The sequence below is a fragment of the Papaver somniferum genome, chromosome 4 (genome assembly GCF_003573695.1).
Source record: "Papaver somniferum cultivar HN1 chromosome 4, ASM357369v1, whole genome shotgun sequence".
In the NCBI taxonomy this organism is placed as follows: domain Eukaryota; kingdom Viridiplantae; phylum Streptophyta; class Magnoliopsida; order Ranunculales; family Papaveraceae; genus Papaver; species Papaver somniferum.
In genome coordinates, this window is record NC_039361.1 from 2,368,923 (window position 1) to 2,396,403 (window position 27,481).

The 27,481-nt window shown below is 37.9% G+C and overlaps 2 protein-coding genes and 1 long non-coding RNA gene across 7 annotated transcripts; all 3 read right to left on the reverse strand.

Annotated features, from left to right (window-relative positions):
- Positions 1-15,094: 15,094 nt before the first annotated feature.
- LOC113274570 lies at positions 15,095-18,553 on the reverse strand. The gene is made up of 5 exons (XR_003323065.1): positions 18,518-18,553; positions 18,300-18,436; positions 15,801-15,855; positions 15,587-15,724; positions 15,095-15,286 (listed from the first exon to the last, which is right to left on the reverse strand). It is a non-coding gene; the product is annotated as an uncharacterized LOC113274570 (long non-coding RNA).
- On the reverse strand, positions 16,015-17,614 carry LOC113274569. Its single transcript, XM_026523951.1, has 5 exons — positions 17,434-17,614; positions 17,247-17,343; positions 16,857-17,161; positions 16,658-16,748; positions 16,015-16,575 (listed from the first exon to the last, which is right to left on the reverse strand). The coding sequence occupies exons 1-5, from the start codon at positions 17,601-17,603 to the stop codon at positions 16,048-16,050; spliced, it is 1,191 nt and encodes a 396-aa protein (XP_026379736.1). The 5' UTR covers positions 17,604-17,614; the 3' UTR covers positions 16,015-16,047.
- An 85-nt stretch (positions 18,554-18,638) lies between the features above and the next one.
- LOC113274571 (acyl-CoA thioesterase 2-like) lies at positions 18,639-24,973 on the reverse strand. Of its 5 annotated transcripts, none has more exons than XM_026523954.1 (18): positions 24,892-24,973; positions 24,702-24,794; positions 24,500-24,567; positions 24,335-24,419; positions 24,043-24,089; positions 23,816-23,944; positions 23,530-23,607; positions 23,204-23,291; positions 22,535-22,647; positions 22,382-22,444; positions 22,258-22,313; positions 21,965-22,060; positions 21,812-21,868; positions 21,595-21,696; positions 21,419-21,467; positions 21,269-21,337; positions 21,060-21,151; positions 18,639-19,197 (listed from the first exon to the last, which is right to left on the reverse strand). In XM_026523954.1, the coding sequence occupies exons 1-17, from the start codon at positions 24,905-24,907 to the stop codon at positions 21,074-21,076; spliced, it is 1,287 nt and encodes a 428-aa protein (XP_026379739.1). In that variant the 5' UTR covers positions 24,908-24,973; the 3' UTR covers positions 18,639-19,197; positions 21,060-21,073. The 5 variants fall into 5 exon arrangements, with proteins under 5 accessions (XP_026379739.1, XP_026379737.1, XP_026379740.1 ...); XM_026523952.1 differs by lacking the exon at positions 18,639-19,197 and adding an exon at positions 20,524-20,956; XM_026523953.1 differs by lacking the exon at positions 18,639-19,197 and adding an exon at positions 20,598-20,897.
- Between the last annotated feature and the right edge of the window lie 2,508 nt (positions 24,974-27,481).

A 27,481-nucleotide genomic window follows, 5' to 3' on the forward strand; every position in this document is an offset into this window, starting at 1 on the left:
AACTTCTTTCAAAATTTTTACCACTGTATGCTGAAGAAGTATAGGTTTCCTGTCAAGTGACTGAAAGTTGTTTGATCACCTAGAAGATGGTTTCTCATCCTCTTATGACTTGATGTAGTTAGGCAAACTACCATCATCTTGATCTGTTTCAGATGTTATTAACCCGGTTTTATCACAATCTGTAAAAGTCGAGCAGGGACTTTTAGTTTCCTCATCAGAAGAGATCACAACAACATCATTAGTCAGAATCATATGATGTATATCTTTATCTGTAATAGATTTACCGAGAGCTTCTAGTTTGACAGAGATATCTATTTTCTCTTTGACTAGACAGTTCAGTTGAATGTCTTTTTCTCTGATCTCCTGTTTAAGAAGATTTGACTTTGTCTTTAAAATAAACACTTTAGAAGACAGAGATTGTATAGGCTTTAGGATTTTTACCAACTCTTCATCAGCATCTTCTTTTTCCTCAGAAAAAGACATAGATGTTTTCGTAACTCCTGGATCATGAGTTAACGAAGTATTAACATCTTCAACATTTGAGCATTCATACTCTTGCATAACGTTAACTAAATCAAACATAGATTAAATTCTTATAGGTTGGATCGCACCAAACACAGATTGTTAGATCTTTTCGTGTTTCCCTGCTCTGATACCAATTGAAAAGGCGAGGGTACCCAAATATTCCTCAAGCTAAAACTTTTGCTACCTATAAGTCCTTTGTCCGAAAGTGATTGTCTATGGACTGAGTCGAGACTATACAACTAATCGGTTCACACTTCGTGTGATCGTCCATGGATACGAGATCGAGACAATACAACAACGAAGTATGTGTTTACTTGATACAAAGGTTCGGACTTAACCAAACACAATAGGATTGCTTATCAATTAAATATGAATTAAGGTTTGTGTGATTTTATAATAAAATAATTATAATGCGGAAAATAAAAGTAAATGACACAACAAGATTTTGTTAATGAGGAAACCGAAAATGCATAAAATCCCCGGGACCTAGTCCAGAATTGAATATTCTCAGGATTAAGCCGCTACACAAAATTACACCTAACTTCGTATAGTTGAGACCAAGTATTCCCACGCCTTCGACTTATGAATAAGTCACGTACTTGGAACAATCCCTTTGGTTCGTATTTCCAACAGTAAAAGAACAATAAATCTGTTTGGTATCAACTCTATTCAACCAAGTGATATGAGTCGGACAAAGGCTCTTCTGTTTATCTTAACATAAACTCCTTCATCGGGTTTAGATCTATCTTATTTTCAATCACCCTAAGGTAATCATTTAAGATTAATCCAACAACACCTTTAATCCGAAGAACCGTGTTGATGCCGATCTACTCAATTAATCAATCTAATCTACCACAAGGATAAACTTATTATCAATTGGATCCTCTTTTACCGAAACAAGTATTTTGCACACCAAAGATTATAAAACCCAAGTCAGATCTTCAATATCTTCTTTTTCTTCAAATCTTTTGAAATATTCAATAAAAACCTACACACAATCACTTGAATCTCTTGTAATCAATCACGCACAGAACGGAGTCTGTTAACAATGGATTATCACAAGATCGTCTTTAGAACTAACAACAGTCTAAAGATCCCTGTCAAAACTCTGAACTAGTTTGAGTGAATCTTATATTAGAAGAGAATATTTTCAAGAATAAACAAACTAGGTGCAATCAGATTCACACCTCATACCCATACATAATCACAATAACATTAAAATGATTATGGCGATGTCTTATCTACAAAGTTTAACGGTTAAGCAATAAACCTCGTATTGTATTCCTTAATACTATGTCTATCTAGAGTTCAAATATGCTTCGCAATTATGTTTTCAATATGCACGACTTGAAAGATACGTTAGGGAATGAAACAGTTCAAGTCAAATATCACTAACCTCAAGCGGAAGGATGATTGTCGTCGTTGTAGCTCCTTGCTTCTTCACATTTTCAATTATTCACAATACTTGTAACGTCTCATATTATAATACTTTCAAGCTACCCTATACCAAGTTTAACTCTAGTACATAATCAAGCGACTCTTAACATGAGTTTTGATTCACTAAAATATGACAACCAAACTTGACATACCAACGCTTGGAGGGTTCAACCGAGCCATGCTCTAACAATCTCCCCCTTTGTCAATTTTAGTGACAAAACTCTTACATCATATGGATAAACAAATTACAATAATTCATTACAATCCGCTTGATTCTCGATTCAACAGCACAGTGAAACTGCTTACATTCAATCCTTGAAAATGCCTCTGTTGACATTATAATAACAAAGCAAATACTCCCCCTAAGGAAGATGGATAGATATTCAATCCGCACGTCTTTGTTATACCAATCTATATGACATGTTACCCCCCTTTAGTATATTCTTTCACTCTTTCTTTACATAAAACATTCAAGTATATACCAATGTTCTTTTCCTTAGTGATACCAATTAATATAAAATCAATGCCAGTATCACTTGTTTACTCCATATATTTCTCCCCCTTTTTGTCACAAAAATGACAAAGAAACGAAAAAATAAAGGACAACACGAAAAGAATCTTACAAATCTCAGAATAGACTTGCAAACCTGTAGAGTTAGGCACGAGGGTTCCACACATCATGTTCTGATAACCAATATCAAAACCGAAACTACAAGTAGTCTTATTTTGATATGTTACCAAGGAAACAATTGTCCGAAACAATTTTTCCAATTTAGTTTAGCAAACCAAAAACAACTAATCACATTAGTTCATTTGCTAAACCGATTGTTCAAAAACAACCGCTTAATTCGATAAGACCAAAATAAAGAATAAACTCCATTTTTCTCATCAGGTTCTAATTATCCATAAACTTAGACCTTTCAGTTTTAAACAAACCAAATAATAGGTTAGTTAACTAGAATTTCCTTGTTTAGGCATTCGATTAGGCTGGTTTAGGGAGGGAAGTGAAGAGAGTGTTGAGACCAGAGCAGCTCTGGGAGAGTAGTTTTTGACTTGTATCCGAAGATGAAAGCTTTGAGAAATCTAGCAAGAGTGGCCTTTCTAAGTGTTGTATTTCTCCCTGACCAAAAATTGTGTTTTGGTGGAAATAGGTAAGAGCTATTTATACAAGTCTAAGTGAAACGTACTCTGGCCTTGTAAGAAAAAAAACGGATGAGTTAAATGGGAAGAGGTGGTAACGCCTGGTATTGATGGAATTGATGTTCCATAATGAAGGAGCGTTTCACCATTACTTCCTGCATTTACTAACCGTTTTATTCTTATGACACTATCTTGAAACGTGCATTTGTGTATGCCGCACGCTGTAGACCGCCAAACCAATACTCTAATGAGCATCCCCCAGTTTGCGACATACGTTTTTGATGTCTCGAGTGTTTTCGTGGAAAACATGTAGCATGTCGCTGGTGTTTGATAAGTTGAGATTGAGAGACGTGCCGGCTCATTGGCGACCTTCGACGGTCGAGATTTTGCATCTTAAGAGGGATCTTGGCCTTTGATGTAGGCGCGGCATGCCAAAGTGCAAGGGTTGCACAACATGTGCCAACGGCATGTGCGGAATGCCTTGACCGTAGGTTGCACTTCGGGTGGAAGTGGCAATGCCAAAATGCAAGTGTTGCACGGTATGTGCCAATGGCATTTGTGGAATGCCTTGGACGTAGGTTGCACATCAGGTGCAAGTGGCAATGCCAAAGTGCAAGTGCTGCACGGCATGTGCCAATGGCGCGTGCGGAGGATTTGGCTTTGGGTTTGCACGGCTTGGCATGCCGGGTTGCAAGGGTTGCATGGCATGTGCCAATGGCGCGTGTGGTGGCTTTGGCCTTGGTTTTTACGGCTTCGCATGCCCGGTTGCAAGGGTTGCTTGGCATGTGCCAATGGCGCGTGTGGCGGCTTTGGCTTGGTTTTCACGGCTTGGCATGCCAGGTTGCAAGTTCCTCGGCATGTGCCAATGGCGCATGTGGCGGCTTTGGCCTTGGTTTGCACGGCTTGGCATTCCAGGTTGCAAGGGTTGCTTGGCATGTGCCAATGGCGGGTGTGGCGTCTTTGGCATAGTTTGCACGGCTTGGCATGCCAGGTTGCAAGAGTTGCTTGGCATGTGCCAATGGCGCGTGTGGCGTCTTTGGCGTTGGTTTGCATGGCTTGGCATGCCAGGTTGCAAAGGTTGCTTGGCATGTGCCAATGGCGCGTGTGGCGGCTTTGGCCTTGGTTTGCACGGCTTGGCATGCAAGGTTGCAGGAGTTGCTTGGCATGTGCCAATGGCGCGTGTGGCGGCTTTGGCTTGGTTTGCACGGCTTGGCATGCCAGGTTGCAAGGGTTGCTTGGCATGTGCCAATGGCGCATGTGGCGTATTTGGCCTTGGTTTGCACGGCTTGGCATGCCGGGTTGCAAGAGTTTCTTGGCATGTGCCAATGGCGCGTGTGGAGGCTTTGGCCTTGGTTTGCACGGCTTGGCATGCCATGTTGCAAAGGTTGCATGGCATGTGCCAATGGCGCGTGTGGCTACTTTGGCCTTGGTTTGCACGGCTTGGCATGCCAAGTTGCAAGAGTTGCTTCGCATGTGCCAATGACGCGTGTGGCAATGATTGTGTGTTTGTGATTTTTGCATGGTTGCCATATATAGCGCAATGATTGCGCATCTCGGGATTTGGCATGGTTCCCATATATAGCGCAATGATTGCGCGTCTCGTGATTTGGCATGGTTGCCGTGTAGCGCAATGATTGTGCGTCTCGGATTTTTAGCATGGTTGTCATGCTTTTTGCGCAATGATTGCACGGTACGTGCAATTGCTATGTATTGCGTGATGGTTGCGAAGTACATGCATTCTGGCATGTTGGCCATGCTATTTGCGTAGTGATTGCGCGGTATGTGTGAGTGGAATGATTTCCATGCTTTTGCGCAATGATTGCACGGTACGTGCAATTGCTATGTATTGCGCGATGATTGCACGGTACGTGCATTTGGCATGTTTTCCATGCTTTTGCACAATGGTTGTGCGGTATGCATAAACTTAGGGTTTTGTGTATCGAAACCCTAATTCAGTGTTTGAAAAAGGGTACCCTGGTAATTTTTACATAAGCACGTTAAATGCTCTAATAAATGTGTTTAGTGTCACCAGTGACGTCATGCTATACGTATGGTTTTACCCCTTGTCCTAAAACCACCGTCAACAAGAAAACAACTTTGAAATGGTTTGCGAGTGTAGTGGAAAGCATGAGAGCCACTAGAAAAAGGGTAGTGAGTATAAACCAAAAACCGCGAGGAAGAAGGGAGTATATAATACGAAGAAGACCGGATTCCCTTTTAAGATTAAATTTAAATTTAACGACGACAAGAAAATGTGGTATGTTCAAAAAGTCTTCTCGGGTTATCATAATCATCCTATTCCGGAAAGTTTGATCAACCATCCTTATTCGGCAAGGATCAACCCTTTAGAAAAGGATTTAGTACTCGTGTTGAGTAAAAGACGCACAAGACCTATTGATATTCTTATTGTCGTCAAGGTGTTAAATCCCCAAAACTCATCCTCATTGGCAACTATCTATAATGAAAGAGAAAAATTTAGAACAAAGTCATGGTGATAGACACATTTTTGTGTCTAATTTGATCTCAATACTATATATTGTTGGTACTCGATTTTGTACTAATTTTGTTATTTTATGTGTTTGTAGGCATTTTTGGAAAATCCGGCTCGAAAAGTTGATTTTGGCACCTGGAGGACACGTATTATGTGGACTCTCATTTTGGTTAAGGGGAACCTCAAATACTAAGGAGCACCTCAGTTGGGCACCTGCTATTCGCACCCCAGAACAGGATAGGGGGACACCATATTCTTCATTCAAATTTTAGTTTTTGGCGGGAACTTTTGCAGCCACCGGCCAGAGATTAGGGTTGGCGATTTGAGCTTGTTGCAGTGAGATTCAATGGCTGATTTTTGTTGGGTCAGCTCAATTCAGCTAAACATGGATGGTGTGGGCTTTAGAATCGGCTAAATTTGGATGGATAATCCGTTCGAAGCAAGACAGTGGAGTATGATGTGCACCGGATTTTGGTCAGATTTCTGCTTTGAATTTCAAAGTGATTTGTTGCTTTTTTTGGATTGATACCACCCTGTTACGACTAAACAGGGATGGTAAGTCTTATGTTTTCGAAAGTTACGTGGAGTTAGAAGAAAACAGGGTATATGCACATACCTAAGTTATTCTCGAGATTTTCCGAGTTATTTTTGGAGTTCTGCGTGTGGCTGGAGGAAGTTGGATTCGTGCTGGCTGTTGACTGAGTCTGTCGGAATCTGTGAACACCATTCAGACGCGCGACAAAGTTGAATATGGAAAGATATTCCAGAGAGTATATTTTCTTTACTGCCGAAGTTATGTGGAGGATTTGGAGAAGATTCGAGAAGTTAATGAGGCCATGTCGAGTATTTAAAGAGTGCTGGGATGTCATAGCAAGGGATGGAGAGTTTGGGATAGTTTAGAACACTACAGAGACGCAAAAAATCGAGTTGTAGGAAACTTCCATTGCTGGTGTTGAAGAAGGAACGAAGAACATAAAACCCACATACAATTGTCGTATTTGCTACAGTGGAAACGACACATAGCGAGCAGTCTATAAGCTACAATAACAGTGATAGTTATCATTTATCGTACTATGTAACAGTTCGGTTTGTAACAAATATAATTGTTACAAACCCGATTTTATTATTTTTCTCCCATTTCATTATTGTGAACACCTTTTTGAACAATGAAAAATTCCTTTGAGCGTGTTTTCATCATGCGGAGATAGAACCCACCACTGGGACAACGGAGGAAGCAACTTTTCATGATTGTGGTAAATGAATTAATTCTTTATATGACTTTTTGCTTAGATTTAATTGCTTTATGATTTCCATTAATCAATTGTTTTCTTGTTAGATGGTGTATGCTTAGTCTTAGGCGCTTTAGATACACTATGCTTGTAATTTACAATTGATATTTTATGAAATCTATTGTTGGCAAAGAATTAGAGTCACAACTTCTTTTGTTTGAGCTATATTGTCTTGAGTTAATGACTGAACCACAAGAATATGAAAAGTAGTGAAATCCTGCTTCCTAGTGTATCTTCATCCTGTGACAATATTTGTATATATATTTTCTTATTTTTGAGTACGTTTTATATTTAAGTCTAAAATCAATTCCAACAAAGTCCGAGTGAACGACAACTCTTCTTACCACTATCTAAAATTCGATCAATTTTTTGAGCCGCCGATGCGGATTTGTTAATAATTAGTTTTTAGGTTTTCTTTTTCTGTTTATTAATTTTGTTCTTTTTTATGCGTTTTGGTATTTTTTATTTTCTTTCAGATTTGGAGCTAAGCTAAAGAAAAGGAGTGAGGAAGAAGATTTTGTAAATAATTTAATTTTACTTTTTTTAGAAACTGTAATTAAGGTTTTTATTTTTGTAATCTTTTATTTTTGGACCTTTTTTCTTTTTGGACTTTATTTTTGGACATTGGACTTTATTCAATTTTTAAAAAACCCTACGGAAGGGTAGTTTTAAATATAAACTGTGTGCAGAGAATAACGGCGATTATGATATCGCCTCGGCCCCTCGGGTTCGTACATGACATAGGAGTCGTGGCCCGAGTCGACTTCAACGGTTCATCCCCCGTCTGGAACGGGAGGTAAGAATTCGAAACACCCGCAAATCCCCTGTCAGCGGGTTTACTGGATGATTTTGTATGCATATATGTTGAGGACCTGAAATCGGATTTAATTTTCTAGTAAAGGGCAAGGCCTGGCCAAATCAAGATAAGGACTCGGATTTCATCACCGTTTCCTTCTTTCCCGCCTTAGGAACACGTAACCTACGCGAACTTAAGCCTTAAAATTTGGACTAGAACGAGACCGATAGGGTAACGAGCTTAATAGGAAAGTCATTCGAAAAATATTGGTTACTCTTTTAAGCATACTTCGAAGTTCATGATGGTTTCTGTGAGTTGAATGCGTGACTGCGCCGCCTTGTAATGTGGTGAGGCCTTGGGTATCAAAGCTCCACGCAGCTTCCCTCGCCTCTATTCAACCTACTTTGACTCGGATTGATTCCAGAGGGGTTTGCTTAAGTTGTAACGAATTTCCTTTCGAAAGAATAGAAGCTGGTCTAGAAACAATCTAAGTGGAGCCATCATGCTTTTTGTTTGCTAGATAAAATAGGCTTGTTGTGGTCGAGTCAGCCTTCTTTGTGTTTGTTTAGAATTCCCTTGCTGTTAGGATATCGAACTGGTATTATAATATCCAATACAATGAATATCCGACTGAGCAGCTTGGACATTATCCTTTTTATGACCATAGTGTGAATAGTGATTGGGAACGCGAAACTTTTGAAGGTTATGGTCCATACCATTGTGAGCCCAATTACTATGCACATACCCACAGGTCATACGAGCAAAACAATCCTTCTATTTCTCTAGAAGAGTCTCTCAAGAGTTTCAATGAGTCAACACGGAAGTTATTTATGAAAGAGACTTATAATATTCTTCTCCCAGAAGAGTCCGTAGAGCAGTCAACTAAGATGTCTCTAGAAGAGTCCCTCAAGCAATCTACTGAGAGTACAAATAGGATTATGGAAAAACTTGCTCAGGATAGTATTAGTTTCCAGTTTAGTGTTCCCAATACCACCCTTGAAAATAAGGATAGTTTTTATTCACATAATCAAGATGACAAGGTTAGAATTGGTAACGCTACTTGTTTTGATGAGGTTCGATCTTTTTCATGTTATTATAAAGATGATTATGATGAGGATAGTATTGATGAAGAACATGAAATATGTAGGCATAGTGATCAGGGATTTGTTACTCCGATTGAGCTTTATAATGATAGTGTTGTTTCTAGTACAAATCCAAATAATTTTAATAATTATTCACCTATTCAAAAGGATGAGGATTTTACTAGAGATACCACCGTTTTAGACAATATAGTCCATGATACTTTGGCCTGTAGTATGTTGGATAATCCATTATTTGATGTGCCTATCAGTGAATCAGAGGAGGTAATTATGATTAACACCTTAGTTAATGATCCTTTACTAGAAACTTTCGCTGATAAACCTTTATATGATTATGATGATGGTTTAGAGGAAAGAGTTTACCCTGGGAATAATTTTTTAGAGTCTAGCGATTTAGAAACACTAATCTTAGAAGACCATAAACTCGTATAGATGAGTGAGGATGAACCAGACTTAGAAGAATCAATTGACCATTTTCAGGAATCTGATGACCTAGAAATTAGGGAAGTTGTGACTAGTCTTTCTAGAGACACTGAAAACTCTAAGTTTGGGGGTGATTATCATTCTCCATGTGCTTTACCTCTTACAAAGTTCCCTCGTGTAGGACTAGACATTTGTGCCTCAACCATCTTACAAGATTATCTTCATACACGTTTTCCCGAACCTAATGATGTCCAAAAAGAAGCTCAGTTGTTAGAAACCCATCCTCTAGTTGATGTGGTTAACCCAGGCTATGATACCAAGATTGACTTTGTTTTCCCACCAAAAACTTTTCAACCAATTGTCGGAACGTATGAGTTACAGATGTGTCAATTATTAAGTTTTGAGACTAAACCTAATTATTTTAGGAGATTAGGGTCGACATATTTGTTTAAGGAAGACCACCACTTTCACTGTGGTCAATTGTGTGAGTCAAATATGATTGACTTAGAGGATCCCCAATTATTCAGGTTATTTTTATGTGCTTCTAAGTTCTTAGTTGAGTATATTCAGACTCTGCAACCTGATCTTCAGGATCCTGCCTTTGAGGAAATCCAGCCGAAGAAAACTTGTTATCTAGATCCGTTTATAGAACCTGAACCACAACTAGATGTAGGTGTCTTAAACAAAAGATCAGATAAGGGTTGTTCCAACTTCCTCTTCTTGTGGTTGTCACTTTTTTGCTCCAGATGACCCGCAGTTATTCTGGTTGCTGCTTTATGATTCTACGAGGTGACTAATCCTTTCTTAGTCTGGCTGAAGACTTTAAACTTAGCACTTCTTGGGAGGTAACCCATGCTCATACAACACGGTAATATCTTTCCTTAACTCTTTTGCTTCAAGTGGTAACAGTTTCTGCTTGTTCATGGTTTTAATTTTATCTTTAGAACATTGAGGACAATGTTAGATTTAAGTTTGGGGGTATGGGAGAAACTTTTTAGTTGCAGTACAAAAAAATAAACTACAGAGACTAGAAATTTATGTTTATTAAGGATTTCACTAACCAATCTAAGTGGATGGAAGCATTTTGGTTGTAGGAGTTGAGGAACCAATTTGATTAGATGGAAACATCTAAAGAGTCTATTCATAAAAGCACAGAGCTCAGGTGTTAGAAAAAGAAGACATGGTAGTTTCGCCATATCTCGTGATGGAAACATCGAAAGAATCCTGATCACTTTTTTTTTCCTTTTTACCCTTGCTAGGGTGAAATAAAGTGACTGAGAGCCAAAAATAAAATAAAATAATTGAGACCAGACCACCAAACCAACCGAAATAAATACAATAAAGTCGACCATTGGTACCCTTGTATATGCCAGCTGAGTTGACCTAGAGTTAGGATTATCGACCACTGGTTCCCTTGTATATGCCAGTGTGTTGATATTAGTCCAGACCCGTATCTCAGTCCATTAGGAAAGGTTCACCTTAGTCAACATCATCCACGTTTTTCTCTACATCCATCTTCTTAATCTATCCATGTGATTGGTTGACTCCGGTTTATGATGTCCAGAAACTATCTGAGTAGAGCTCTGTTACTTTATATGAATTTTAGTATGCTTGAGTGCAAACTCGTGTACATCAATTGGAATTTCGCATCAGGGTACTTCCTCTTGTAGTCAATAAGTATGCCAACCAAGGAGATTCTTTAGTGTCTTCCAAGGTTCTGCATAGATAGCTAGGCTCTGGAGTAAAGGTTTTTTGGGTACACCTCTGGTAAACCCTTCCGAGATTAACTCAACACCTCGAGGACTAGCAAATAATAAGTTTTGGGGTATTTGATAGACATATTTTTGTGTCTAATTTGATCTCAATACTATATATTGTTGGTACTCGATTTTGTACTAATTTTGTTATTTTATGTGTTTGTATGCATTTTTGGGAAATAAACATTTTTGGAAAATTCGGCCCGAAAAGTTGATTTTGGCACCCGGAAGACACGTTCTATGTGGACTCTCATTTTGGTTAAGGGGCAACTTAAATACTAAGGAGCACCTCAGTTGGGCACCTGCTATTCGCACCCCAGAACAGGATAGGGGGACACCATCTTCTTCATTCAAATTTTAGTTTTTGGCGGGAACTTTTGCAGCCACCGGCCAGAGATTAGGGTTGGCGATTTGAGCTTGTTGCAGTGAGATTCAATGGCTGATTTTTGTTGAGTCGGCCCAATTCAGCTAAACAGGGATGGTGTGGGCTTTAGAATCGGCTAAATTTGGATGGATAATCCGTTCGAAGCAAGACAGGGGAGTATGATGTGCACCGGATTTTGGTCGGATTTCTGCTTTGAATTTCAAAGTGATTTGTTGCTTTTTTTGGATTGATACCACCCTGTTACGACTAAACAGGGATGGTAAGTCTTATGTTTTCGAAAGTTACATGGAGTTAGAAGAAAACAGGGTATATGCACATACCTAAGTTATTCTCGGGATTTTCCGAGTTATTTTTGGAGTTCTGCGTGTGGCTGGAGGAAGTTGGATTCGTGCTGGCTGTTGACTGAGTCTGTCGGAATGTGTCAACACCATTCAGATGCGCGACAAAGTCGAATATGGAAAGACATTCCGGAGAGTATATTTTCTTTACTGCCGAAGTTATGTGGAGGATTTGGAGAAGATTCGAGAAGTTAATGAGACCCTGTCGAGTATTTAAAGAGTGATGGGATGTCATAGAAGGGGATGGAGAGTTTGGGATAGTTTAGAACACTACAGAGACGCAAACAATCGAGTTGTAGGAAACTGCCATTGCTGCTGCTGAAGAAGGAACGAAGAACGTAAAACCCACATACAACTGTCGTATTTGCTACAGTGGAAACGACACATAGCGAGCAGTCTATAAGCTACAGTAACAGTGATAGTTATCATTTATCGTACTCTTTAACAGTTCGTTTTGTAACAAATATAATTGTTACAAACCCGGTTTTATTATTTTTCTCCCATTTCATTATTGTGAACACCTTTTTGAGCAATGAAAAATTCCTTTGAGCGTGTTTTCATCATGCGGAGATAGAACCCACCACTGGGACAACGGAGGAAGCAACTTTTCATGATTGTGGTAAATGAATTAATTCTTTATATGACTTTTTGCATAGATTTAATTACTTTATGATTTCCATTAATCAATTGTTATCTTGTTCGATAGTGTATGCTTAGTCTTAGGCGCTTTAGATACACTATGCTTGTAATTTACAATTGATATTTTATGAAATCTATTGTTGGCAAAGAATTAGAGTCACAACTTCTTTTGTTTGAGCTATATTTTCTAGAGTTAATGACTGAACCACAAGAATATGAAAAGTAGTGAAATCCTGCGTCCTAGTGTCTCTTCATCCTGTGACAATATTTGTATATATATTTTCTTATTTTTGAGTACGTTTTATATTTAAGCCTAAAATCAATTCCAACAAAGTCCGAGTGAACGACAACTCATCTTACCACTATCTAAAATTCGATCACATAGGAAGATAGAGTGCTTATGCAACGGCTGGTAATCCTGGTCGTAACTCTTCCTGTTATCCCATTTTCAGATTTTGCTAAGTTACGGCTGAGTCATCAAACCGTAAACCCTATTTCGGCTATGTTTTCTGCCCGTAATTCTGGGTACTGTCACTTCTACGACTGATAATCCTGGCCGTAACTTCTCCTGCAATACTAGTTTCAGATTTTACTAAGTTACGGTTGAGTCATCAAACCGTAAACCCTATTTCGGCTATGTTTTTTGCCCGTAATTATGGGTACTGTCACTTCTGCGGCTGATAATCCTGGCCATAACTTTTCCTGTAATACCAGTTTCAGATTTTACTAAGTTACGGCTGAGACATCACACCGTAAAACCGAATTCGGAAATAAGAATCTCATAAATTAAGAATCAGAAGATGAAGAAGAACTGTGGGGAGTTTGGGAAAGACTAGTCTAATCATCAATTTCTTCGTCAGTATATAGATCATCCCTCATTGGATTATGTAACTCCAGAATCCTGAGAATCGGTGTTCTTTGTTCCTCGCAATCCAAATATAAAACCTCCTCAATGTTACGCCTCAGTCCCCTGGCGATCCACTTAGCTCTCTTGACCTACTTTCACATCATTCAATTAATAGTGGTACATAATTTGAGAAACATATACCAAAGAAAGAATCATATACTTAGGCTACGTACCATCATCGTAGCAATATCACACATTGGTACTTCCTGGGGTTCTTTCTCCTTCCCAGGGTTCCTAAAAAGGATGAAAAACATATTAGGAGATAGGATTACATATTGGAAATAACAGATTACCCATCCGTTACAAATAGTATCGTTTGGGAAAAGTGAGACAACCTAACCGTAAACATAGTCTCGGCTTAGAAATATGCGGACGACCAAACCGTAAACAAAGTATCGGCTATAAAATACAAATAACGGTTAGGAATATTCATTTACGGTAGGAAACTACCAGCCGAAACACTCATCACTCAAATTTACTCTGCAAACACAGGACAACTTACGGCTGGGAAAGTCCCATCCGTAATAGTATTATACGGTTGGGTTCTCAACTATTCCTAACCGCGTGAGACAATAACGGTTGGGAGTTCTTGATGTCATAACCGTTAATTGTATATTATGGCCAGGACAATATGATATCCCAGTCGTTAACGCTTCAGAAAACCATTTCTGAAACCCTAACACCATCAATCGAACCTATTTTTGCAATCTAATGGTAAAATAACTGGTGGGTTTTTCGATTCTTACCTAGTATGAGTCATTTGTGGAGGACTCACAGGTGTTTGAACAGATTGGTTCACCACCGGGGGAGGAGGATTTGAAGGTGTTTGAAGAGATTGATTAACCACATCTCCATGAAAAGGAACGTCAATAATTTGTCCTGATTCAGAATCAGGGTTCAATCAGCCGGATCTTGTCACTCTTGATCTTGCTGCCATCTTGAGAATCAGTGGGGAAGAGATTGGTTATTATTAGGTTTTTGAGAGTTTTTTTTTGAGAAGAAGAAGAAAAATAGAGAAAATGAATGGATTCTGATGTTTGGTTTTGATTTAGGATTAAGATTAGGTTTTGATTTTAATATTTTTATTTTACAAAGAATAAATCTGACTTTTTATTCACTTAAGTTTCTCCTTATCTATAATTTGCCTACCCAGAGCAAAAAAACCCCCAAAATGATCAACCCTTTAAGCCCCAACAATAGGTTTCTTTGTAAAGTGATTCACATTTTTTTCTCTTTTCTTATTCCAGTGATTTGCTTGTTTCAAGATTTATTAGAAAAATAAAAAAGATTAAGGACAAAACTAACGAATGACTGCGAACTTAATCTAGTTAGACTTTTAACAGAAATGATTAATGCACCGTGAATTTACACCGTGGGGCGCACCGTGGGCGTGTGTGAGAGGGGTTGGTGGGGACCATTTCTGCCCGCTCCTATCCCGATATTAAACACGTGCATCGAGACCGTTCATTACCCTCTCGGTGCATTTCACGGTGTAATACTTCGGTCAACGCATCAAAGCGACTTTTAATCGCACTCAACAGAGGATTGGGGTTTGTCTCTCTCCCTTTTTTCATCTTTTCAATTCTTAGTTCTCATTTTTGTTCTCCTATCGCACATTTCGAATGTCTTCTCAATGTCTGCTAGATTGTCATGTTAGAAGATAAGACAACATCTCCAGTTTCTATTTACTTTTCACCATCATGTGAAAATCTGGAATGACATGAATTCGGATTATACAGCCATTTACTGGACTCTGTGAAGGGCTTTTTAATAAAGTAACCACCTTTTTGAACCATATTTAAGAAACTGGCCGTTTTTTTGAATCTTTATATAAACTGGCCGATATTGACATTTTCCATCCCGTTTTTTTCAAAAAACGAATTTAGATAGTTAACTGGCTACGTGGCAGTTAACCTGCTAGGTAAAAGACGACTTAACCCTCGTCTGAGTTCGTAACCAAACCAGTATCGAGTCAACTCGGTGACTCATTGCAACGGTCGGATTTGTAACGGTTGGATTTGTAACGGTCAGATTCAGCTTCATTCATATAAATTAGGCCCTGCAGAGAAAAACCATAGTATTTGTCATACTCAACAGATCAAAAAAATAAAAATAAATAAGACATGAGCCAAAATGAAGTAAACTCTCCAGGCAGCAGTAGCAGCAGCAAGGTAAGATTAAGATTAAAACAACCCCTAATTTCATGTTCTATCTGTGCACAGGGAATTCATGATCCAAAGGTATGTCCTTGGATTTATTCCAGGTGCAAATATATACCATGTAATGGTATAAGGCAACTATTGTGTTCAAAAGCAAAAGAAACAAACGAAAAAATGTTTTTGAAGTGTTCAATTCCAACCTGTCAGTACTTTGAATGGTTTGACGATGCCATCGATCCTGTCAAATGCAAGATGGTGAAATTACCAGTAGAGAATGGTTGTTACGCTTGCGGAGAATCTGGTCATTGCTTCAAAAACTGCCCACTGCAAAATCAAACCTGCAACAAAGATCACTGCAAATCAAAAATGGAGATGAAATTTTGCAAGAATGAACACAACAAGAACATAGCATACCTCACTTGTACAGATTGTGACGGTTTTAAATGGGTCTCAGATGAAGTCTTCATTGCTGCAAAAAACAGAATTATGCATTCAAGTTTACAACTTAATGCTATATGTAAGGAACTCAACAATCTGAAAATGTAACCTGCAAATGTACTAATAAACAACCTGCCACTTTTGATTCAGCATTAATTCAAGTCTACAAAAGAAAAAAAATATTGTCTTCTTAAACACAAAAAATCAGAAAACGGATCTCAAATCATTTCTTCTTAGCCTTTCCATTTCCCCTTCCCTTTCCTTGTTTTATATTCTGAGATACAGATCCAATGCCAAAGAAGTTCTGATAAAGGTTATTTATTGTAGAGGGTGGAGTAGAAGATGGTGCTATAGATGGCAGACTCATAGGTGTTGTGGAAGCTGGAGTAGAAGATGGTGTTGCCAAAGGCTGACTGCCAGGCCCTGTAAAACATTCACCAACAAATGATGCCGTTCTCTTCTTGTTTGACTTAGCTGCACCCCTAACTCCGGTGGTCTGACTTGGCTCTATGTTGCTGAAGGTGAAGCTTTGTGCATCACATTCAGTCCTTTGCCTCTTTGCAGTTGGATTAGATCCCACTTCACCACCAGCACATGTTCTTTTGTTGTGGTTAGTAACATTTCCACATTTCCCACACCTCCTTTTTGTCTTCTCAACACGAGGTTCATCATAACTTCTTACCCTCTTGCTCTTGGGTCTTCCTGGTTTCCTACTGTGAGGAGGGTTCAAGATCTTCTTGTTCATGTTTGGCTACAAGAACAAATGCACTTATATTAATGTAGTTGAGAATATAAATAGGGCATATAGTTACAAATTTAAGAAGAAAAAGTACCTGGACCCATTCACTTTTATCATCTAGTGGTGCAAAAGTTGGTGCATATGTGGCCTTATAGTTCTCCACTGAATAGTAATCACTGCAGTACCTGCTCAAGCAGAGTATGTAAAGGTTAGTGCTAGATACATTTAAGGCCTAGAAATTGCATAAATAAGTTCTGAGACAAGGTACAGATTTAAAAAAAGAGAAATCTTACTTTCTCCATTGTGGCCTTATGCTATGCAATGCACTCACTGCATGCATACAGGGGAACCCCCTCAACTGCCACTGCAAACAAGAGCAAGTCTTGGCAAGTATGTTAGCATACATTATTCCTATCATTATAATTGGTTTATTTCTCATCTTGTTGATCATATTGTTAAAAGACTCTGAAAAATTGTTGTTCATATGTTCACAACAGTGAATAGGGTTAAAAAAGGCCCTGGACCATGTAGCAGGATCTTCTCTACTGAGATAAGCACCAGCTGCAGCACTCTGTTTCACAATATTGTCAAAATGTTCCTGCACAGCCAATCAAAAACTAGCTAACTTGACTGTCAAATAGTGCATAAAACCAATAACAAAGAACTGTTGTGAACTGTCAAACCTGAAAATGCTTTTCTTTGTATGCTTTTGCTGCATTCCATAAAGAACTGTATAATTCAAGACCCTTGTAATCCTTCTTGAAATTTTTGTATAAATGTCTGCATTTTAACACATTGCAATTAACATATGGTCTTTATCTGATCTGACAAACAAAAGAAACAAGAAACAAAGTTAGACAAGAAAGTTACCTCCAACAGTATCTGTGGTGATGGCCAGGAAACACTATACCAACAGCTTCCAATAAACCTTTTTGCCTATCTGAAATGAAAGCCACTTTCACTGGATGTGCTAATATTGCATCCTTCAAATGCTTCAAAAAAATGATCCAATTTTCCTTTGTTTCAGCTCTGCATACCATAATTCCTAACATTACTAACCCATTATGTCCATCAAGTGCAGTTGCAGCCATCAATACTCCCCCATATTCCCCTGTTAGATGGCAGGCATCAAGCCCTATAACTCCCCTGCATGCTTTTCGCCAACCCCTCATTGCAGGTTCAAATGAGAGTGTCATGCTTTCAAAGGTGTTATTCACTGTGTCAAAAGTGAACTTAGCAACAGACCCATCATTGCATTTTGTAAACATCTTGCAGAATGCTGGTACTTCATTGTAACTTTCTTTATAGTTCCCATATAATGACTCTAAAACTAGATTCCTAGCCTTCCATGCACACTGATATGGTATATTTACTCTCTTTTCAGCTAAGAAGTCTTCCTTGATTTTATAAGGGTCTGGAACAACTTTTTTAGGCTTATTCTTCATCTGATCAAGAACAAAATCCTTTACAAAATGAGGATCAGCATATCTATTCATATTTTGGGGATCCCCTTCACACTTATGTTCCAAATTCACTTTCCTAAGAACAAAAGTCTTCTCACCCTCTTTCTTGCTAGCATACACAAACCAAGGACAATCATGTTCTGTTTTAAACCTACACTCAGCCTTAATTCTAGAGGGATCACTTCTATCCAAAATATATTGACACTTATTAAGAACACAATAACCCCTGAGATGTTTCTTAAATGCTTCCTTATTTGCAAATCTAGTTTTTACCTCCATTTTGCTAGGATCTACTGGAGTAAAAACTTCTTCTTCAGGGAAAAGATCTACATCATGCTCACCCTTCATGTACTGACCAAAATCATCATCAAAGTCATCCATGTAAGCAGGTCTTTCATCCACATCCTTACCTTCACATTCAAGATCAACATCAGTACCATATAATAAGTTACAAATTATAATAAATGAAATCAGTTATAAATGAAATATACCTTTTTCTTTGCCTTCTTTTTCTCCTTTTTCTTCTTCTTCTTCTTCTTCTTCTTTCTCTTCTTGTTCTTCTTCATCTGACCCATATTCAATGTCTTCATCACTGTCATATACTGGAGGAGCTTCTGGATTCTCAATTGGGTGACATTCATCTTCTTTGGTGTTTTCCAGCTGAATATTGTCCACATCTTCAACAAACTTAACTTCATTTGTAGCTTTTGACTGACAGCAACCACTGCTACTAGCCTGAGAATGTTTGGACATGGGCACATCCATGAAACTCAGCTTTCTTGATGCACCTTCAACTGATTTATCCACACTATTTAGCCTTGGGGATCTTCTAGGGGTGGTTCCCTTACTAACTGTCTTCTTCTTTGGTGTAGTCTTTGGAGTCCCAAACACTGTGTCTTTCATCCCCATCCACAAACATATACATCCATCCTCATTTACAAAAGAATCCTCCCAAAAATTATCAAAATCATCATTGTTTAACAATGGCAGTGGCAGACATTCTTCCTTAAACCAATATAAATTAAACTTCTCTTTAACATCCATAGACAAACCCTTATACACCATATACTTAAGTGTCATCAAGTCTGTTTCATCTCTATGGCAATCAGGAAATACCAAAGTCTCATTCTTTGGCTCCGCATATACACTGATATTCCTAAATTTGAACTGACTGCAACACAAATGAAACAAAATCAGATATAAACCTATGAAAACCCAATGAAAACCTAATTAAGCAATATTACTTAAAATCAAACACCCAATCACGAAAATTAAACCCCAATTAAACAATAAAAATTTGGTTTCAAATAAACCCTAATTACAAAGGAAAAAAAACAGAAACCCTAAAAATCAATCGATCAATTAAATTAATTAACTATCAATACAATGATTTTCATCATATATTAAGTCACGGGTTTCGTTAATCTTACCTTGATTCAGACTGTTTCAATCCCGGTTTGTACCTCATCTTCACTGTATCACCACTATCTCTGAATCCCTAAATATGTATAACTTTTCTTCCAAATACACTCTGGTCTTTCTGCTAACATCTATGTCTTCAGCAAAAACAACTTCAATAACACCAGCTTCAAACAGCTTCAATACCTAACCCTAGTTTCAGAACGAGGGAGAAGAGAACGAGGGAGAAAGAGAACGAGGGAGAAAGAGAAATTGTGGTGAGAGACCACACGGGTCTTTAAATGGGCAAGGGCACAGTCGTAAATTCTCCTACCGAGTTTGACTTATTCAACGCAGCTGACCGATCTGGTGGGCCCAGGTGTCAACTCTAACAGAAAGACCAGTTTCTAAAAGAATTTAAAAGTTTGGCCGGTTTATTAATTATATGGTTTGAAGCAGGACACTTTATTAATTTGCCCCTCTTTGAATTTGATGTTTGGAAGCTGATGCCAGTAGAGTACATTGTCAAAATGATTGCGTCTATTGTCCATGAGCTATGGCTGACTCTAAACCCGTTTTTAAAAATTGGTATAAACCAGTTCAAAAGCCAAGGGTAGCAAAATCTATGGCCATTCCCGTACTTGCAGGGGCATTTATATCTTATTTCATCAGCCAAAGCAAAAAAGTTTGAAGAAAAAAAAATCCTTAAATCTAATTAACAATGATAAAAAAAATTGTTGCATCATCTGTGGGCCTGCGGCTGAACTACAGGGGCACGACCTAACCTAACCCTTTTCTAACATTTTAGTTAGTGGTAGAATCAGGGGCTTAGTTTCTGGCACGTCGGTCTAATACATACATTTTTAAACCTGTCCATGAACAAAATTGATTCCTGAAACAATAATGTTAAAAAAATAATACTCCCTCCATTTCTGGAAAAAAGATACTTTCATTTTTTCATTTTAGCCTAAAAATAGGTCAAATTGAAAAAGTGAAAGTATCTCTTTTCCAGAAATAGAGGTAGTAATAAATAAATAATGTTAAAAGTATAAAAACTAAAAATTATTCGACAGTGAAAGAAAGTAAGAACAAGACAAAATTGAGCTGCCCAGAGATGGCTGTGCACAATAATTTGAGTACTTAATCAGACCAAAGAGTTATTCACACAAAATGGTAGAATGTCAGTCAGTAAATCAAAGCCTAAAGAGGGCCAATGTAAATTCTCAGAACAATTTGAAGGTGACAGTAAAAGAACGAAAAACAAGTTGACTTTCACCCTCCACAAGCTGAACTTTAACTTCTTATTCTATAAGGAGCAAGAAAAGGGATAGAACTCTATAAAACTAGCAAGCAATGTTGATGTCAACGCATGTCTGGGCCTGGAAGCTTTTGACTCTATATTTGTAATTCAACGGCAGGCCAAGTCAGTTGCCTCAGTTGTAGCCGAATGTCAGGCTTCAACTGGTATTTATACTTCAATTCACAAATAACCTTAAATTTAGATGGATGACGTCATATTATTTTTTTTTCATCTGTGGTGTGACAAATGTAGCTACAACCTCAGATTTCAATTATAAGACAGAAACTCACAGTGTGATGCATGACATTGACTGATCGGAAGAAGAAATTTCTTACCCAATCTAAGATATTTACAGATTTGAATGGGCAATTGGACGTGAAGCTCGAATTTTCCTGGTTAGAGCCTCTTGAACCAATGAAATGATAAGCTGTTGATCCGTCCAAACAAAGATGACGTTTCAAACTTTCAATACAATGATTGAAGAAAGATATGCAACCATGTTTGTTTTCTATTCTTAGGTCTGATGTGAATAATAGCCACCTACCTCTCCTTTCTGATTAAACATATGCGCAGAAGCATATCCCCGCCCACTAGCCGCACACGGACTTTCAATCTGTTAAACCATAGATGAATCAGCCTTCAGATGCTACTGTAAAATAAAATAAGAACGAGAACAACTTTTTTCTATACTTGCCACATATAATATCCAGTCATCAGCTCTAAATGGCCGGTGAAACCACATCCTGTTAACAGATGACGGATTGATTGGTTAGCTTATTCGTTTTTGAAGACAACTTTGCACATCACAAGCTTAAAACATGGGGTGATCGTGCTCAGCGTGTAGATACAAAATAGTAGATAAGGACTTACGAGTGATCCAAACTGAGTGCTAACGTCTTCACACCTCTTTCATAATGAGGGTTCAAGCTTATTGCACTGAATATAAGATCTGAAGTATAAGCAACCACACATCTGCCAAATAAACCATCCAATATAGATTGATAAATGCAAATTAGACGAGCATAACGAAATGGTAAAGTTCATAAAAACGAGCCGAGTTATCAAGCTACTAAAGTGTAATTCTCACCTGTGCAAAGCCAGGTCATCTGAAAGCCTTCCCTTTGCTTTAAACCAGTACCTCATTCTGCAAACATTGAATATTCGTCAGAATCAATAGATGTTGTATATGTAAAACTGCGATGCTGAATCTGACAAACAAAGCAATGAATCAGATTCAAACCTTGGTGGCGTTTTGGTTTGGCTACAGTCAGCTTCCTCACAAAACTTTATATCTACAGGCCAAGGAACATAAGTATCCAGATTCTCACGATGGTCCCTGTTGCTACTGATTGTTAGGAACTGAAACTTTTTCCAAAAACAGAAAAAGGAAAGCACAAAAATTTGGAGAAGTGTATCTGCTGATGCCTGATACTGCAGTCTTTGCACAAAACATAAAGGAGAAGGAGCCATGTGCAATAAAAGCAATAAATCATGCAAATGAATGAAATTTTACACTATAACAAAAAAAAAGACCTGGGAAAAGGAGGACGAGAAAGACGCCTCTCTCGCAACTCTTCCATTGTTAGAAGCTGCAATTAAAATTTTGATTTCAAACACTATCAAGAGTCTATGTAATTCAAAAAGTCGATTCAGGTACCGTTTCTGGAGATAGAACAGATGGCATTATAACTTCCTGGTGCTCGAACCCATTTTCGTCCTTCTGCATAATACATTTGAATTTCTCCTTAAAGTGAACAGCTTGATAAGCCAAATAATTGAACTGAACAATAGAATAATAGAGTCACATTACCTGAAATGAAGCGAGCAAAGTGAATATGACATTTCCATTTTGTATAGCATCTACTCTTCGGGTAGCAAAGCTATTCCCATCACGTAGCCGATGAACCTCATATATAACTGGCACTGCAATGGCATATAATCGATTATATAAAAACAGTTTTAGAAGTTAGCCACCACAAAAAGACAAATAAGGCACGCTTAGTGAAAAATTAGTAAGACATTAAGAAATGCAGCTCTTGTGCATTTAAAGGGGAAAGAAAAAACCAGACCAACTGAATCAATGGATCAAACAAAATAACTATCGCAAACTAGTCTCCTGTGCTAGTTACCATTAAAGACTAGACGGCATATGCCAATTTAACATGAAATGCACCTAACACAGTATACAAGTACTTCCAGTGTACCTCAGGAAATAAATGTCTATAAATTTTGTACCAAAAGCAAAACTTGCTTTACGACCTGGAGAAGGGTTCAACTTACAAATTTCATACTTTTGAGGAGTTCTTAGGGTGTATTGTAAAACAGGATACACCTATAACCTGGCTACTTGAAGGCGGTCTAGATGTTAACACACATCTCATACAGCTAAACTAAGCTTCAACAAGACGAACACAGATAACAAATTTACCAAAAAATCAACATTTTAAATTTCACTACCAAAGTTAGGAACTAAACTTACTGTCTAGATTCCCAACAAGTAGGAAATAACTGTGCAAACTATGTACAAGTTTTCCACAATCAACAGTCTTTGTCGCGGCAGCCAGTGACTGCAAATGTACACAACTGTCAAGATTCAGGGTATGTATACTGATAATAAGGATGAAAAAATAATGCCACAACTAAACCAAGAAGGAAGGTCATACAGAAACTTTGATCAAATCCAGTTCAAATTTTACTTCAAATACAAATCTACGAACTAAAAACCCAACCTCACCACTAAGTGCACCGATAGCTTGCTAAGAAGCAGTAAAATTGAAAAGTATAAAGGAAATGGATAAAGCATACCTGTGCAATCAACTGTCCCCCGAAAACCTGTGCAAACGTTGGAGCTTCAGGCAATGTGAATCCACGGAAAATATTTACCTACATCAAAAGCCAAGAGAAGTTGTTTTTCAGTAAAGGAAAATTAACGCAGTTCTCTTACTCCTTATGAGCATATAATGAAAGCTGTAAAGGAGCTCAAATTCCATTGAAGAATCCAAGGGGCCTACAAGATGTACGCACGGAAGAATCATAACTCAAATAGACTTTCAACAAACACAAAACACTAAAAGGAAAGTTTTATACATACATCAATTGGTTCCAACTGCAGTACACGTTCCACCATTGAGAGTCTCTCATCATGCGTTTCTTGAGCTGACCAGATTGAATTTGGCTGCAGCAACGTACTATATTCACTGGGCAACATCAAGCAGGTTAGCTGCCACCATAGATCATCAGTTACTCATTTATGAAACAATACCTATATTGATTGCTGTCTTCATATAAATTAGAGGTAATTTACAAATAAACAGATACCTTAGTTAAAGCAATCACATCAGCCTCATGAAAGGAACTTACTGCCCCTGTGAAAACAGTATCATCAGTACAAATATCTCATAGAGAGAGAGATAGAGTTGTAACATAAGTAACATGTAGTGCTTGCTCGTTCATCGTTACTGCTCCTAATGTTACTAAGTTACTTTCAGACTCCTAATTGAATGCTAATTATGAGAATATTAACAGAAAAAAACATGGTAAAAATGTTTTGTTGGGCATCAAAGTATCACACGAACACTATTAGGTGGCAATTTCAATTTTCAATTCTTACCATGGCCAAAGTAATCATGTATTTTCAACTGAATTTCTGAATGATCTTCACTCTCCAGATTAACGGACACACCGCGAACTTCCACCTACAGTTCAGAAACCCAATTCATTATACAGTACTCATCAAAGACTCAACACATAAAACCAAGCAGACATACAAACTTACCTCACCGTGCCAGATGAAGTAAATTCCATACTTAATTTCTCCTTCTCGAGCAACATACTCACCTGAATCTACATAAGTAAACCAATTTCAATTCAATAAAAACACACAAATTGAATCCCTATAAGAAATTGAAGAAAATGCGTTACTGACTTCAATTCAAATTTACATTGAAAAAAAACAAAAACACAAATTGAGTTCTTACTGTAATGTTTGAACTGGATAAGTTGGGCAATCTTATGCAGTGATGAAGTTGGGAGTCTTTGTAATAACGGAACCTGAGATAGAAACTCGATTACTGCTCTTCACCAAAACATCAAAAATTAGATCAAACAAACTCAGAGACATACGATATAAGCAGAGTCAACATATATAGTATCATGATGATAATATACCTGATTCGATCTCCATTACTGAGCTTACTGTCGATTACAGAGAGTCAGAGAAAAAGTCTGTGTCTATAGTATTTTATTCAAGCTTTTTTCGTTTTCTAAATTTACCAAATTTGCTAAAATAGAATATTCCAAAATAGAGCCGGCAAACGGAGGGGCTGGCTTGTTACGGGTTATACGGATTCGGGTTAACACGGGACAAAACCTGCGGGTCCATATTCTTAACGGGTGGTCATTTCTTCAATCCGCGCCCGTAACGGGTAAAGCTTACCGGTTCACGGGTTACCCGGCTTGTTTAGTTAAAATCAAAATTAAAGCTCAATTTTAATTAAAAATAAAATGAGTACAGATTACATCTTTTTGCAATTGCAACATCTAAAACAGTAAACCTAGTTTACTCCAGAAGCGAAATTAAAGCTTAATTTTAAAGGAAGACAACAATGGGGCTTTCTAATCATTTATCTAATCCCCAGCTTCAACAGGATTCCACTTTCATTTCATTCGTAGATCCAAGACCAACTCTTTCTTTCCTGTTTTTTCTTTCTACAATACAATCACAATCTCTTCCAATTCCTCCCTTCAATTCACCAAAAACAAAATTCAAAAAAAATTCACCAAAATTGAACATAAATAGACAGTGATTTGCAAAAATTGAAACCTTGAGCAACTTACTCTTTAGCACCCTTTTTTTTCTGACAACAAAAACCACAACAAAAATCAAAACCTAGAAAAAAAATTCAATTTGAAACTAAAATTGAAAAAGAGGGGACAAAATTAGGGCATACCCTTTTAACATTCTCTTCTTTTATTTTCTCAAATCTCAATTAACTGCAACAACACATTAAATCAAATGAATCAGATCAAATCCTCGAAAACTAATCAAACCCCTAAACAATAATCAAACCAAATCCCCAAATCAAACTACCGATCTAACAGGATTACGGGAACTTCTTCTTCTTCAACTTCTGGCTCTTCATTCTTAACCTTTATAGTAGCTCTCTTTGTGTTCTTCACTGCATGTTTCCTCTTCTTCACCTTCTTCTCAATTTATGGATTATTTTATGGTTTTAAGTAACCAAATACCACCAGCAACAAACCCATCTCAACTTCGATTACAGTCACTAGATTTATATCCAGTGAATCATTGAATCATTTGCATCTTTTCTTCAACAACACACGAGAAAGGAGAAAAGAAATATTCTCTTCTTATCAATTAATTCGACCAACAAGAAAAGAAACATGACAACAACAGCTGATACTTAATCAACAACCGGAGAAATGATGGAAGTGGTGAGGAGGCGCAGCCGCAGAAGAAGATAATATGGGGAGAAGAAAGAAAAGAAAGAGGAAGAAGAAATGAAAAGATATCTTTCTGCTTGGATTTTTGATGTTTTTATACCTTAAACGTAGGGATATGATTAACCCTAGATAATCCAACGACGATAATGAAATGTAGTTTATTAATTATTATTATACACGGGTTAACAGGTTTATCCGCGGGTTTACGGGTCGGGCACGGGTTAACCCGTTTTCCCACAAGCCACCAATTCTCTAACCCGAACCCGGCTTGTTTATAACCCAGCCAAGCCGGGTTCGGATTTTCACGGGTCGGGCACAGGTTAATCCGCGGGTTTCGGCTTGTTTGCCAGCTCTATTCCCAAAAAAAGAACGATTTTTTAGAGACCACGATTTTTTCTGAGGGGACCATGATTTTATTAGGCCACCTTCCCTATAGTTATAAGGGGTTTCCTAAAGCATTGAAATGACTAACCTACCCTTAATCTAATTTAATTTAAAACCAACCCAATAACCACCTATATATATATAACCACAACCTCTTCCCACCACCACCTCCCACCATCGCCTATTATCACCACCACCAACTATCGATTACCACCACCACCACCGCCCACCACCGTCCACCACCGTCGATTACCACCACCACCACCTCCGATTATCACCACCACCAACCACCGATTACCACCACCACCTCCGATTACCACCACCACCAATATATATATATATATATATATATATATAGCTTAATTTAAAACATTAACAAAGATATTCTCACAAACCCATTACTTGTCATTCGTTTTTGGTTGAATAAATGAGAAGTAATCATTAAAATGAGTTGAAAATGGAAGCTGCAGAGAGGTTTAATGGAGGTTTTTTTCAGAGAAAAGTTCGGTTATCATGAGTTTTAATTTTTCTTAACCGAACTCAGAGTTCGATTGATTCGCAAAAAAATACGTTTAACCGAACTCCTTGTGTTAGAACAACACAAGTCCATAAGTTCGGTTCCTTCGCAAAATAAGGATATCACTGAACTTTAGTTTACGAAAATAATGAGAAGTCCACAAGTTCGGTTCACTCGCAAAAATGTTAAGTTTTCTTTGTAACCGAACTCTACCTTTGAAACTTCGTAACCGAACTCTACCTAGTTCGCTAAGAAATAAATTTCGTAGTAACCGAACGTTTTCCTAATTGCATATATAAGTCCAGTTCGGTGGATTCGCAAAATATGTTGAAGTTTGCGAACCAACCGAACTTCTAACACTAGGTTACTTTTAACCTGCAGTTCGGTTGGGAA